The sequence below is a fragment of the Cetorhinus maximus genome, chromosome 16 (assembly GCF_964194155.1).
Source record: "Cetorhinus maximus chromosome 16, sCetMax3.hap1.1, whole genome shotgun sequence".
NCBI lineage: Eukaryota > Metazoa > Chordata > Chondrichthyes > Lamniformes > Cetorhinidae > Cetorhinus > Cetorhinus maximus.
In genome coordinates this window covers 17489769-17504931 of record NC_135894.1, presented here as the reverse complement: position 1 = coordinate 17504931, position 15163 = coordinate 17489769, and the positions used below count along the sequence as shown (strand labels likewise).

The 15163-nt window shown below is 45.9% G+C and overlaps 1 protein-coding gene across 1 annotated transcript in view; it reads right to left on the bottom strand.

The window, feature by feature from the left end:
* Nucleotides 1–4302: 4302 nt before the first annotated feature.
* Nucleotides 4303–15163, bottom strand: part of gucy1b2 (guanylate cyclase 1, soluble, beta 2) — a 34521-nt gene continuing 23660 nt past the window's right edge. The window contains exons 7-10 of the mRNA XM_078560599.1: nt 13016–13232; nt 10924–11244; nt 6816–6964; nt 4303–4467 (exon numbers count right to left, since the gene is read on the bottom strand). Coding sequence (XP_078416725.1) covers nt 4303–4467; nt 6816–6964; nt 10924–11244; nt 13016–13232 — 852 coding nt within the window. The remainder of the gene's footprint in view (nt 4468–6815; nt 6965–10923; nt 11245–13015; nt 13233–15163) is intronic.

Below are 15163 nucleotides of genomic sequence, written 5' to 3'. Positions count from 1 at the left end.
AGGAGTGACCACCCACAGTCATTGTGAAGTTTTCATACCTTCACATTGAGGATACCCTCCATCGTGTTGTGTGGCACCATCACTGTGCTAAATGGGATAGATTTTGAATAGATCTAGCAACTCAAGACTGGGCATTCATGAGGCGCTGTGGGCCATCAGCAGCAGCAGAATTGTACTTGAACACAATCTATAACCTCGTGGCCCGGCATATCACCCACTCTACCATTACCATCAAGCCAGGGGATCAACCCTGGTTCAATGAAGAGTGCAGGAGGGCATGCCAGGAGCAGCACCAGGCATACCTAAAAATGAGGTGTCAACCTGGTGGAGCTATAACACAGGACCACTTGCGTGCTAAACAGCATATGCAGCAAGTGATAGGCAGAGCTAAGTGCTCCCACAACCAACGGATCAGATCTAAGCTCTGCAGTCCTGCCACATCCAGTCGTGAATGGTGGTGGACAATTAAACAACTCACTGGAGGAGGTGGCTCCACAAATATCCCCATCCTCAATGATGGAGGAGCCCAGCACAGCAGTGCAAAAGATAATGCTGAAGCACTCACAACAATCTTCAGCCAGAAGTGTCGAGTGGATGATCCACCTCGGCTCCTCTGGAGGTCCCCAGCATCACAGATGCCAGTCTTCGGCCAATTCGATTCACTCCACATGATATCAGGAAACGGCTGAAGGCACTGGATACTGCAAAGGCTATAGGCCCTGACGATATTCCAGCAATAGTACTAAAGACTTGTGCTCCAGAACTTGCCACACCCCTAGCCAAGCTGTTCCAGTACAGCTACAACACTGGCATCTACCCGGCAATGTGGAAAATTGTCCAGGTGTGTCCTATACACAAAAAGCAGAACAAATCCAACCCAGCCAATTACCGCCCCATCAGTCTACTCTCCATCATCAGTACAGTAATGGAAGGGGTCATCAACAGTGCTATCAAGCATCACTTGCTTAGCAATAACCTGCTCACTGGTGCCCAGTTTGGGTTCCACCAGGGCCACTCAGCTCCTGACCTCATTACAGCCTTGGTTCAAACATGGACAAAAGAGATGAGAGTGACTGCCCTTGAAATCAAGGCAGCATTTGACTGAGTTGGCATCAAGGAGCCTTAGCAAAACTGGAGTTAATGGGAATCAGGGGAAAACTCTCTGCTGGTTGGAGTCATACCTAGCACAAAGGAAGATGGTTGTGGTTGTTGGAGGTCAGTCATCTCAGCTCCAGGACATTACTGCAGGAGTTCCTCAGGGTAGTGTCCTCAGCTCAACCATCTTCAGCTGCTTCTCAATGACCTTCCTTCCATCATAAGGTCAGAAGTGGGGATGTTCACTGATGATTGCACAATGTTCAACACCATTCTCAACTCCTCAGATACTGAAGCGGTCCATGTCCAAATGCAGCAAGACCTGGACAATATCCAGGCTTGGGCTGACAAGTGGCAAGTAACATTTGCACCACATGAGTGTCAGGCAATGGCCATCTCCAACAAGAGAGAATCCAACCATTTCCCCTTGATGTTCAATGACATTACCATCACTGAATCCCCCACTATCAACATCCTGGGGGTTAAACTGGACTGGACTAGCCATATAAATACTGTGGCTACAAGAGCACATCAGAGGCTAGGAATCATGTGACAAGTAACTCACCTCCTTACTCCCCAAAGCCTGTCCACCATCTACAAGGCATAAGTCAGGAATGTAATGGAATACTCCCCACTTGCCTGGATGAGTGCAGCTCCCACAACACTGAAGAAGCTCGACACTGTCCAGGACAAAGCAGACCACTTGATTGGCACCACATCCACAAACATTCAGTCCCTCATCCCACCGACGAACAGTAGCAGCAGTGTGTGTACCATCTACAAGGTGCATTGCAGTAATTCACCAAGGCTCCTTAGACAGCACCTTCCCCCACGAGCACTACCACCTAGAAGGACAAGGGCAGCAGATAGATGGGAACACCACCACCTGGAAGTTCCCCTCCAAGTCACTTGCCATCCTGATTTGGAAATATATCTTCGTTCCTTCACTGTCACTGGGTCAAAATACTGGAACTCCCTTCCTAACAGCACTGAGGGTGTACCTACACCACATGGGCTCAAGAAGGCAACTCACCACCACCTTCTCAAGGGCAACTCGGGATGGGCTATAAATGCTGGCCCAACCAGCGAAGCCCACATCCCTTGAATGAATAAAACAAAGGTCAAACATGGGCAAGGAAACCTCCTGCTGATTACCACCTACCATCCCCTCTCAGCTGGTGAATCAGTGCTCCTCCATATCGAACATTAATTGGAAGGAACATTGAGGGTAGCAAAGGTACAGAATGCACTCTGGGTGGGGAACTTCAATATCCATCACCAAGAATGATCCAGTAATACCACTATTGACCAAGCTGGTTAAGTCTTGAAGAATATTTCTGCCGCACTGTGCCTTCAGCAGGTGGTGAAGGAACCAACAAGAAGGAAAAACCTACTTGACTTCACCCTCATCAATCTATCTGTCGGAGATGCATCTGTCCATGGCAATATTTATCGAAATGACCACTGCACAGTCCTTGTGGAGACAAAGTCCCAACTTCACACAGGAGATACCGTCCATTGTGTTGTGTGGCACTACCATTGTGCTAAATGGCATAGCTTCCAAAAAGGTCTAGCAGATCACATCTGGACATCCATGAGACCTGTGGGCCATCAGCAGTAGCAGAAATGTATACAACCACAATCTGTAACCCCATGGCCTGGCATATCCCCCACTCTACCATTATCATCAAGCTGGGGGATAACCCTGCTTCAATGAAAAGTGCAGGAGGGTATGCCAGGAGCAGAAGCAGCCATACCTAAAAATGAGATGCCAACCTGGTGAAGCTACAACATCAGATTACATGTATGGCAAACAACAGAAGCAGCATGCAATAGACAGAGCTAAGCGATCCCACAATCAACGGATCAGATCTAAGCTCTGCAGTCCGGCCACATCCAGTCATGAAAGGTGGTGGACAATTAAACAAATCACTGGAGGAGGAGTCGTCTCCACAAATATCCCCATCCTCAATGAGTCCCAGTAAAATTGAAGTCAATGGGAATCTGGGACAAGGAAGATGGTTGTTGTTTTTTGGAGATCAATCATTTCAGCAGTCAGTGCCTCACCAATAATGAACTGGGACCCCCAGCTGAAAGTCAGTGTTAGTGCCACATGAGTGGGAAAGCAGCATCTTAAAGATAACATCAGAGATCACAGGGGGAAATTTAAATTCCCAGTTCGGAAAGCAGCTCAGCGAGCATGCGGCCTGCCCAGGACAACGGGAAGACCGGCCGATTTTGATGACTGGTCATCTTGCCAACCAGAAAGCCAGGAAATCAGCGGGAAAAGGCTGCCCTACCATTGAAATGAGGCAGATTGGAGGCTGCCAGCCAGGGACTAGGGATAAGTGCGGGGACGGGGATTCTGGGCTAGTAAATGGTTTGGGAAGGGGAGTGAAGGGAATTCCAGGCAGGAGAGGCCCACCCTTCCTGTGTGGGACTTACAGGAGCATTCCTACTCCTCCCACCCCATGAAGGGATGAAATAAACTCACCTGGAGGGCTCTCTTCACCTGGTCCCCCTCCTCCCACCAGCTTTAGCCTATTGGGTGGGAAAGGTTAGTCTGTCTCAGATTAAAATGGCTGTCCAATCCCAACGATGTCAGTGGGACCTGATTTACATATTTAATGAAGAGCCTCCCCATACCCCCACCCTGCCTCCTCCTTGCCTTTGTGTGAGTGTCTTTGCTGCCTGAAATTTAGGCCACGGGTAAGCCTCCCACTTTATTTTAACTGCCTTTCTGTTTGATTCCAACAGGCCAGGGGAGTTAAAATCCCCCAAGGGCTACAGGAGATTTATAGTCCCACATGACCCTCTATACTTGGAGGTCCATCTCCTACATTTGAGATGGGCAAGTTGATTGGAGATTGGCCAAGGCATCGAGATAATCACTTTAAATACACCTGTATCATCCTGCCACCAAATGTGTGATTTTTGAATTGCATTGGAAATATCTGACTTCAATTTTGTAATAATATCTTTGATAATTTGAGCTCCAAGAAAGGAAACAATGTTGGGATCTTGGTGAGGGCTAGAGTAACATAATGGGGACATCGTCTCACATTGACTGGATAAACATGCCTGCAGTCTAACAGCAACCTCACCGTCCGCAGCCCACCAGAAGTGGCAACTATTCTTTATTCAGCAACTGCACACCTTCTAGACCTCATCGTGATAGTCATGCCTAGTCATCAACCAGCTGTCTGTCTATATGACAGGTTGTACCTGAATAGGGTCTCCAGTAACTGGATTCTTCACACTTCTTGCAGCCACCCTCATTCCCAGGGCAAAGTTGGCGACTCTCTCCGCATGGCTTGCAACAGGAATGGGCACGCCTCCGACCACCATGTAGGCATCTCCAATGGTCTCAACCTATACACAGCCCAAAGTGCATTCGCTTACACATCAAACCAGAAAGAGAGCTTTGTACCTCAGTCCTTATGGAACAGGTTCCATTTCAAGACGGGGAGGACCACAAACAGAAGAACATGAATTTACCATCCTCCCCAGCCTAATCGTGGACCAGCCCATGTTTTGTGGGTCTTTCCTCGCGCAAAGTTCTGTGTCATTCAACATCTTTTCTCAAACTTAGCATTGATGATTCAAACAAAAATAACCAGTCCGTACAGACCAGGCAGGTCACCCGAATAATTGAAATGAGGCCTGAACACCAACTGCAGGCTGATCTTGGCTTGGGTTGCCAACCCTCCAGGATTGGTCTTGAGTCCCCAGGAATTGAAGATCCATCTCCAGGTCACAGCTGTGTGCAACCTTGGAGAAAAAAATCATCAGGGCATTCAAAAAGGATTTTTTTTTTCATTTTCTTTGAACATTTCCCTTTACCAGATATAAAAATATTGAAAATGGGAAAAAAAAAAGGCTGACAGTCAAGCACCATCCAATTGGGGAATGAGACTTTTTGCTTTCCAATTGGAGTGGATCGTGACGATGGGTATTTTGGCTGAATAGCCTGAGTGTGGGGGCAGGTCACGTGATGAAACCTCCAGGAATACATTGGCAACCCTACCTTGGGCCTCCTGGTTGGGGTGTGTGCGGAGCCTGCAAACAGACCTAGACAAAACTCTAACCTAGTGATACTAAACGCTACTGACCACTGGCACCATGTGCCTAAAGGAAGCCGCATGTAATTAGAGTTTCCACTTTTATTTTGAGTATTATTAATTTGGTGTCAAATCCTCACGTACATAATCGTGCAAAGGCCAGATTGTGTTAGATGTTATAAAACCAGTTGACGGACTGAGGGGCTAACTCCTAACAACACATAGGTGTCCTTTCATGGGAAGGATCACTGGCGGCTCCTGGCTGGCATGGCTTGCAGAGTTTTGATGGCTCCCCTGCACCACCACCCAACTCCCCTGACAGTCAACGGTTCATCAAGTAAAATAAATATACTGCTAATGCTGAAAAGAGCAGACTAAAGGCTCTCAGACCAGGTCAGCCTGGGTGGAGGGAACAGACAATTGATCCCTAAGGCTGCTAACCAGAGATGAAAAGGAAAGTGACTTTGGGGTTGGATTTTCCTCTACGACACTGCCCACTACAGTGTAGCGATGGAAAACTGGGTAGGGAGATCCACTACCAAAACTGCCAAAACTTTTGCACAGGCCCTAAAAGAACCAGATGGGAGATGGTGAGAATAGTTTTTTTATGCACTGAGTCGTTGTGATCTGGAATTCACTGCCCAAAAGGCTGGTGGGAGCAGATTCAATCGTAGCTTTCAAATCACATAAATGTTTGAAAAGTAATAAATTGCAGGACTATGGGGAAAGAGCTGGGGAATGGGGCTAATTACTTAGCTCTTTCAAAGTGCTAGTATAGGCACATGGACTGAATGGCCTCCTTCTGCACTCTCTACGGTTTCAACAGGCCTCTACTTCTAGCTGGAGATCTTGATTTTCAACGAACCAGATGGGAGATGGTGAGAACAGGTTTTTTATGCACTGAGTTCTCCAACACTTAGGTTGGTTCGTGGGTGCAATCGACAGGCCCAGGAGCTGCCGGGGAACGGAACACACCCCACGATCGGCCCCCGACTTGCCAATTAACGGCTAACCAGCGTGAAATGTGCACTGAAAGTCTCAGCGCTGCCGGGATGGGGACGGGAGGAGGGCGGGCGCTGATGTAAGCGCAGGCTCCGAGAGGAAGCTCCCGGAAGGCAGAGAACTGCCTCAGGGGGCTGAAGGATTTAAAACCAATAAATAAAGATTTTAAAATCGGGAAAAAAAACGTCCACACATCAGAATCAGTCACCTGAACATATTCATGATGAAAACTCTGTCCATAGATTTTTTTTTGTTTAATAACGGAAACCTCACCCTGCCCTTGGATGAAGCTTCATCAAAAATGCAAAGTCCGCCTGGCAAATTCACCCCTCTGCCAACCATAAGATTGGACGCACCACGAAAAATTGGGTACAATTAGAACTCTACTAGGCTTAATTGTCCTCTTAATTATCGGGGGGGGGGGGGGGGGGGGGCGTCATTCCGACTTCTGTGTGCCCCCGCCAACTGAAATATCGCCCAACATCATCATGCGCTATTTTATGCTTGAGCGGGTCAGGCGCGTGCCCGGATGCTGAGCTAAAAATTCTGCCCTATGTTTTCTGCCCAATCTAACATCTCGATTGTTTACAGCGATGGGCTGGAGGTCTCCATGTTGAGGCCTTCGCTTTAGTTGGGTGCTAATGGTGCATGACTCACCTTGTAAACATCATGGACTGTTGTTATACGATCAAATCGGGAGTACATGGAGTTGAGCATGTGGACAATCTGAATAGGCTCACAGGCGGCACAGATATTGGTAAAAGTCACTACATCGCTGAAGAGGATGGTGCATTCTTCAAAATCTCCTAAAGCAAAGCACAGACCTGTGTCATCACATCATTCACCCCCCACCTGTGTCACCACATCATTCACCCCCCACCTGTGTCACCACATCATTCACCCCCCAACCTACTCAGAGACTGATGAGCAACTTCCATTTAAAATATAAATACATCACTTCAGGAGAAACATCTTTACCCAGAAAGTGGTTAGAATTTGGAAATCACTAGCACATGGTGTAGTTGAACAGTATAGGTACATTTAAGGGTCAGCTAGGCAAGCATATAAGGGAGAAATGTAGAGAAGGTTACACTGATAGGTAAGATGAAGAGGGGTGAGAGGAGGCTTGCATGATTATAAGCACTGGCATGGGCTAGTTGGGTTGAATGGCCAGTTTCTGTGCTGTAAATGCAATGTGATACTATGTAATCAATGGAATTTGGTGTAGGGTGCATTGGTGATGTTAGATTCATTCTCAACCACAAGGATGAGGGTGTCTAGTCATTCTGGACTGTCTCCGACTCTCCAGGAATTAAGGATTGGTATCATGGATACTGCTACAGACAACCCCAGCAGAAAAGTCATGAAAAATATTTGTTATTTTCCATTTTCTTTGAACACTTTTCTTTATTAGTTCTAAAGGTAAGAGATGCAAAAAAAAGGCTATTTGATAGTCAAGAATCACCCAATTGGATAGTGAAGAATCTAGTCATATTTCCATTGGTGGGGGAAAGTTTAGATATGTCAGCTGGCCAATGGTAGGGGTTTGGGGACAGGGTGGCTGGAGGCCAGAGGTCTGTTGACGAAACCTCCTGCCAGAGTGGGCGACCCTAGTTTGCCTCGGCATGTGGGGGGATGGAGAGGGAGGCAGTTAGTTTGCTGCATACTCTTATTTAGACCATTGAAACTATACAAACTGACCTTTCACTTCTTGGGCCGAGGTTCAGGGCCAGGTCAGACCGTTGGGGATGAAGATTTCCTCTGGCAGCCGTGAACAAGGTGAACTGAGTTTGTGTTGGGCCTGAGCCTAAAGCACAGAACTGTTCACTATTCAATACTGAATGGCAGCCTCACCCAGAGAGGCTGCAGGACAAAAGAGACAGTAGTGAGGGGGGAGGGGGGTCTGAAATGGAAAATATTCCATTATCCAGCACTAAAATCCCAACAAATGCATAAAAATATTAAAAATTGCAAAACCATGGCCCTGATAGAGGTAAGAAAAGGGACACCTTGCATTTATATAGCACCTTTCACAACCTCAGGCTGTCTCAAAGCTCTTTACAGCCAATGAAGTACTATTGAAGGGTCGTCAGTTTTGTAATGTGAGAAACACAGCAGCCAATTTGTACACAGCAAACTCCCATAAATAGCAATGAGATAATGACCAGGTAATCTGTTTTAGTAATGTTGGTTGAGGAATAAATATTGGTTAGAACACTGAGAAGAAACCTCATGCTCTTCGAAATAGAGGCTGTAAAGTGCTTTAGGATATTCTATGGTCATGAAAGGAGCTATAAAAATTCATAATCTCTTTTTGCATGAAAAATTGTTACTTCAGTTTTACTCTGCATATTAAAAATTCATAATGAGCATTAAGATGGGCAAAATGCAGACTTCCTATCCACCATTTCCTGTAGGATAAAAACTGGATCACAGCCAGGTTTCCATCACGTGTGAGGACAGCAGTGGGAGAGGGTCAGAGGTGGATTAATCCAATAGCCTGTTAATGTGATGAAGATGTTCTGATGAAGAGTCATATGGACTCGAAACGTTAACTCTTGTCTTCCTCTCCACAGATGCTGTCAGACCTGCTGAGTTTTTCTAGCTATTTTTGTTTTTGTTTCAGATTTCCAGCATCCACAGTATTTTGCTTTTAGCCTGTTACTCTGCATTGCCATAAATTCTGGATTAAATCATCCACCCATGATTGTGCCATATGACACAATGCAATAAATGAAAATGGCACATGGGGACAAGGAAAGTTGCAGATTGCTGGCCCTGAGCCTAAACGCAGTGTCTAAATGGAGTTCAATCCAATTTCAAAGGAGCAGTACTTAGCAGTGACTGTATTCTGATTTATCAGTGACTGGATTCTGATTTATCAGTGACTATATTTGAATCAGCAGTGACTATATTTGAATCAGCAGTGACTATATTTGAATCAGCAGTGACTGTACTCTGAATCAGTAGTAACTATATTCTGATTTAGCAGTGAATGTATTCTGATTTAGCAGTGAATGTATTCTGATTTAGCAGTGACTGGATTCTGATTTAGCAGTGACTGGATTCTGATTTAGCAGTGACTGGATTCTGATTTAGCAGTGACTGGATTCTGATTTAGCAGTGACTGGATTCTGATTTAGCAGTGACTGGATTCTGATTTAGCAGTGACGGATTCTGATTTAGCAGTGACTAGATTCTGATTTAGCAGTGACTGGATTCTGATTTAGCAGTGACTGGATTCTGATTTAGCAGTGACTGGATTCTGATTTAGCAGTGACTGGATTCTGATTTTTCAGTGACTATATTCTGATTTATCAGTGATTCTGTTCTGAATTAGCAGTGACTCTATTTGAATTAGCAGTGACTATATGCTGATTTAGTAGTGATTGTATTCTGAATTAGCAGTGACTGGATTTTGATTTATCAGTGACTTCATCCTGATTTAGATGTTAGCCATAATTCAATGCTAGCACACTTCCTTCTGAATCAAAAGGTACTGGACTCAAGTCCCACTCCAGAGAGTTGAGCTCATTTCCAGGTTGACACTTCCAGAACCGTCTGAGGGAATGTTGCTCTGTCAGAGGTGCCATTTTTTATAATATATGTTAATCCAAGGCCTAGTCTACTCTGTCAGGTGACTGAAGCTGTCCATGTCCAAATGCAGCAAGAACTGGGCAATATCCAGACTTAGGTTGACAACTGGCAAGTAACACTAATGCCACACAAATGTCAGGCAATCACCGTCTCTAACAAGAGAGAATCTAACCATCTCCCCTTGATATTCAACAGCATCACCATCATTGAATCCCCCACTGTCAACATCCTGGTGGGGGGGTTTTCTATTGAAACTGAACTGGACTAGCCATATAAATACTGTGGCTACAAGAGCAGGTCAGAGGTTAGGAATCATGTGATGAGTAACTCATCTCCTGACCCCAACAAAGTCTGTCCAACATCTACAAGGCACAAGTCAGGAGTGTGATGGAATACTCTCCACTTGCCTGGATGAGTGCAACTACAACAATTCTCAAGAAGCTTGACACCATCCAGGACAAAGCAGCCTGATTGACTGCCACCCCATCCACAAACATTCACTCCCTCCACCACTGATGCACAGTAGCAGCAGTGTGTGTACCATCTACAAGATGCACTGCAGGGATTCACCAAGTCTTCTTAGACAGCACTTTCCAAACCCATGACCGCTACCATCTAGAAGGACAAGGGCAGCAGATAGATGGGAACACCACCACCTGGAAGTTCCCCTCCAAGCCACTCACTTGGAAATACATCACCGTTCCTTCACTGTCAGTGGGTTCTGGAACTCTCTCCCTAACAGCACTGTGGGTGTACCTACACCACATGGACTGCAGCGGTTCAAGAAGGCAGCTCACCACCACCTTCTCAAGGGCTATTAGGGATGGGCAATAAATGCTGGCCCAGCCAGCGACACCCACCTCCCATGAACTAATATGAAAAAAAGTAATAGGCCCTATGACATTAGTTGAAGAAGAACAGGGGAGTTCTCTCTGGTGTCAAAGCCAATATTCGTTACTAAAACAGAGTAACTTACCAGCTCACTGTTTGTGGGACCGCACATTGGCTGCAGCTTCTTCCACATTTCCACAGTGACAACACTTTAATAAGCGTTTCACTGGCTGTGATGTGATTTGAATCCTGAAAGACACTATAGAATTGCAAGCTCTATTTTGTTTTGTCTTCCTGCAGAACCTGCCGTGTTGAAGTTGTATGAGACAGTCCTTACCTGCTTCTACCCGTTTGCCTTCCTTCAGCAGATTGGCCACGTGTTCAGGGAGCATGGCGTACAGTAGCAACTCGGTTTTCTTCTTTTCCACTTCCAGGTTCTTGGACAGGATCCTCAGCTCCTCCTTCTTGCGTTCAAGCTGATTGGACAGCTCGATCTCCGCCAGCCTCTGCTGGTTGAGGAGGATGAGGTCTCGGGTCGTGTCATGTTGGGCAATGTCAGCAATGTACATCTTCCTCTCCTCCAGTTCTTGGAGACTGCGCAATTGTGGCGAGCACAGGTAAATCATGCATTGGATTATTCCCATCCACAACATCTGTCCTAAAAGAAAGAGAAAAAAATACATCGTGGATCAGAATTCTACCAACGGCAAAACAATGAAACATTTCTTGTAAACTGTAACCTGTAATCCTTACGTTTCTCACGATAGATGGCTATGCCCCATAGTTCTGTAGGTAAGGTTCCAGTAGTTAGGTTGAGTATCACACCCTCCGGTACTGACCTTGCTGGTGTCGTTGGGAGGCCATCTCATTTGCCTGGGGCAGGCTGGCACAAATACCACATTGGGCACATCTCCAGCCCTTGTCTACCATCTCCAGCAAACACCCTCCGCTCCCACCCTAACACACCTAGCAGTCTTTGACCAAACTCTGGGTGGTCTTTGGGAGTTCTCGCTGGCCTGGATCCCGTCAGATTGGTCTACATTCTGAGAACAGAAGAAATAGCAGCAGGAGTAGACCGCACAGCCCATCGAGCCTGCTCTGCCATTCCATACGATTGTGGATTATATGGGCTTGAACTCCATTTTCCCTCCCACTCCCCATATCCCTTATTTCCAGGAATTTTAAATTCTTAATTAATGTTTAATATATTCATTCTCCGACAGCACTTACAAGGCCAACATTTATTGCCAATCGCTAACTACCCTGAGGTTATAGGTTTGATGCAACTCCATTTATTAGCTGGGCCACTTCAGATGTCAGGCCCGGTCATCAGAACTGATGAAAAGTCAGCGTCCTGAAATGCTGGCTCTGTTGCTCTCTCCCCAGATGCTGCCTAACCTGCTGAGTATTTCCAACGCTCTGTTTTACCTCAGGATTATAAGCCCTTGTGAAGGCTGCTAACCCTCTATTCACTCAACATTCTAGCCCCCACGACAATTCCAAGTCCTGGCTGAGGAACTGGTGCAGGAATCCTTGGCTGAGGGAGTCCCCTTCGTGGGCCCCACTCCCTTCCCAACATTTGTCTTCAAAGGGTTGGGGAGGAGCTCTGCCCCCCTTGCAGGAAATGGAGGTGTAACCGTGTTGAGTTGCCATCTTCCAAGGAGTTCCAGCAACGTCCTGCCAGAGTTTAGTGATCAGCTGGCAAAATGATATTTGATGAGCACAATAGGAGCTTAAAATCTACTCTGGGTCTGTACAGGTAAGCTAAGGACTGGGCGGTACCTGTACAGGCGAGATAGAATCAGTGTACCACCTGTACAGTAAGGGCTGTGCACTGCATATAAAAACACATTATCTGTACAGGTAAACATAAGGGCTGTGCACTGCATATAGAGATAATTACCTGTACAGGTAAACATAAGGGCTGTACACTGCATATAGAGGTAATCACCTGTACAGGTAAACATAAGGGCTGTACACCGCATATAGAGGTAATTACCTGTACAGGTAAACATAAGGGCTGTACACTGCATATAGAGGTAATTACCTGTACAGGTAAACATAAGGCCTGTACACTGCATATAGAGGTCCACTACCTGTACAGGTGGGCTAAGGGCTGTGCAGAGTATTAAGGTTCCTGTGGTACCTGAACGGACCCTCAAAGCAACTGCTCTACTCGGAACTCGGTCTTACCAGGAGAGTCCCAGGAGTACAGCGGAAACCCTGTAGTAATGTCCTGAAAGCATCCCTGAAGGGGTCCCAAAACCCACCGATCCCTGGGAGACCCTGGCTTGTAACCAACTGAAATGGAGAAGGTTCATTTGGGAAGGGAGCTAAGGCTTCTGCAGTCCCTGTGAAGGTGGGCTGAAGCATGATATAGGAGTTTAACACAAATTCACATGCTATTCAGCTAACGGTTCTGAATGTACCTCGGAGTTGCAGCATTGGTTGAGTTTTCCAAGACTCCGGCATCATTTCTCTCCGTGCTTTGAGTACAAACTGACTGTTGATAAATTTCCTAATGCTGGAAATGGTAAATGGCACTGCTGGATGGGTGATTGTGAAGTATTCATCAACTCGAACGTTCATTGTTTGTAGTCCTGGCACATGCTTCTGGATATTCACCCCCGCCTGCTTGACCTTTAACTATAGCAATAAGAAATTAACTTTAGGCAGTATTTTCTGGGATGGAGAAAACGCCACAACCCTTAGTCAATACTGTCACAAAGGAGGCTTCCAGGATAACTCCGCAACAATGAAATCATAGACAAGTATATTGATTGTGTCTCATTACTGGCATCAGACTTTCACAGAACCACAGTGCAGAAGAGGCCCTTCGGCCCATCGAGTCTGCACCGACACGTGAGAAACACCTGACCTACCTACCTAATCCCATTTACAAGCACTTGGCCCATAGCCTTGAATGTTATGATGTGCCAAGTGCTCATCCAGGTACTTTTTAAAGGATGTGAGACAACCCGCCTCCACCAACCTCCCAGGCAGCGCATTCCAGACTGTCACCACCCTCTGGGTAAAAAGGTTTTTCCTCACATCCCCCCTAAACCTCCTGCCTCTCACCTTAAACTTATGCCCCCTTGTGACTGATCCTTCAACTGCTCCCTATCCACCCTGTCCATGCCCCTCATAATCTTGTACACCTTGATCAGGTCACCCCCTCAGTCTTCTCTGCTCCAACGAAAACAACCCAAGTCTATCCAACTCTCTTCATAACTTAAATGTTTCATCCCAGGCAACATCCTGGTGAATCTCCTCTGCACCCCCTCCAGTGCAATCACATCCTTCCTATAATGTTGCGACCAGAACTGCACACAGTACTCCAGCTGTGGTCTCACTAAGGTTCTATACAACTCCAACATGACCTCCCTACTTTTGTAATCTATGCCTCGATTGATAAAGGCAAGTGTCCCATATGCCTTTTTCACCACCCCACTAACATGCCCCTCCGCCTTCAGAGATCTATGGACACACACACCAAGGTCCCTTTGTTCCTCAGAACTTCCTAGTGTCATGCTGCTCATTGAATACTTCCTTTTACTTCAATTTAAATAAGTTGATATTTAGCTGTCAGCCATATCTCAGTGGCAGCACTCTCACTGCTATAGTCAGAAGCTCATGGATTCAAGCCCCACTCCAGAAACTTAAAAACATAATGTAGGCTGACACTCCAGTCAGCACTGAGGGAGTGCTGCACTGACAGGGATGCTGTCTTTTGGATGAGGCATTGAACCAAGATCCCGACTGCCCTCTCAGAGGGACGTAAAGGATCCCACGGCACTATTTCGAAGAAGAGCAGCAAAAATGTCCCTTTGTGCCTGACATTTATCCCTCAGTCAACGTGGTCATTTATCTGATTGTGGTTTGTGGGGCCATGGCATGAGCAAATTGTCTGGTCATATCCCTTCATGACAACAGTGGCCACACTTCAAAAAGTATTTCATTGGCTCTGACATGCTTTGGGATGCAAAGATTGTGCAAGGTGCTATATAAATGCAACTCCTGCTTTGCTTCATCACTATAACCCCTCATCTCTGGTGCAAATAAAAAATTGCTGCACCAGTATCAAGCATTCAGTATAACTTTGGTATTAAATGAAATTAAAACTCTGAAGAAGGGTCATATTGGACTCAAAGCATTAAGTCTCTCTCTTTCTCCACAGATGTTGCCAGACCTGCTGAGCTTTTCCAGGATTTTCTATTTTTATTTTATAACTTTAGTATTAGTTTATCTGAACTTAGAGGCTAAATTTTTTGACTCTGTTGCAGTATTAGCTGTGTTATTCATTTAACTATCTGACAGTTTTCAAAACATAGGATAACATTTGGGAGAAAGACTCATTAGCGCAAGTTTTGTTTGTGCAGGGAGTCAACTAATGCTCCCAGAGTACATTAATCAAAATCACGTTTCATAATCAACGGTAATATATTTGACTTCAAAAGAAATAAAGAAAGACGTGAACTTAACTTTCATGACCTCAAGATGTCCCAACACGCTTTACAGCCGGTAAAGTACTTTTTAAGCGTAATCACAGTTGTAATGTAAGGGATGCGAGAGCCAAT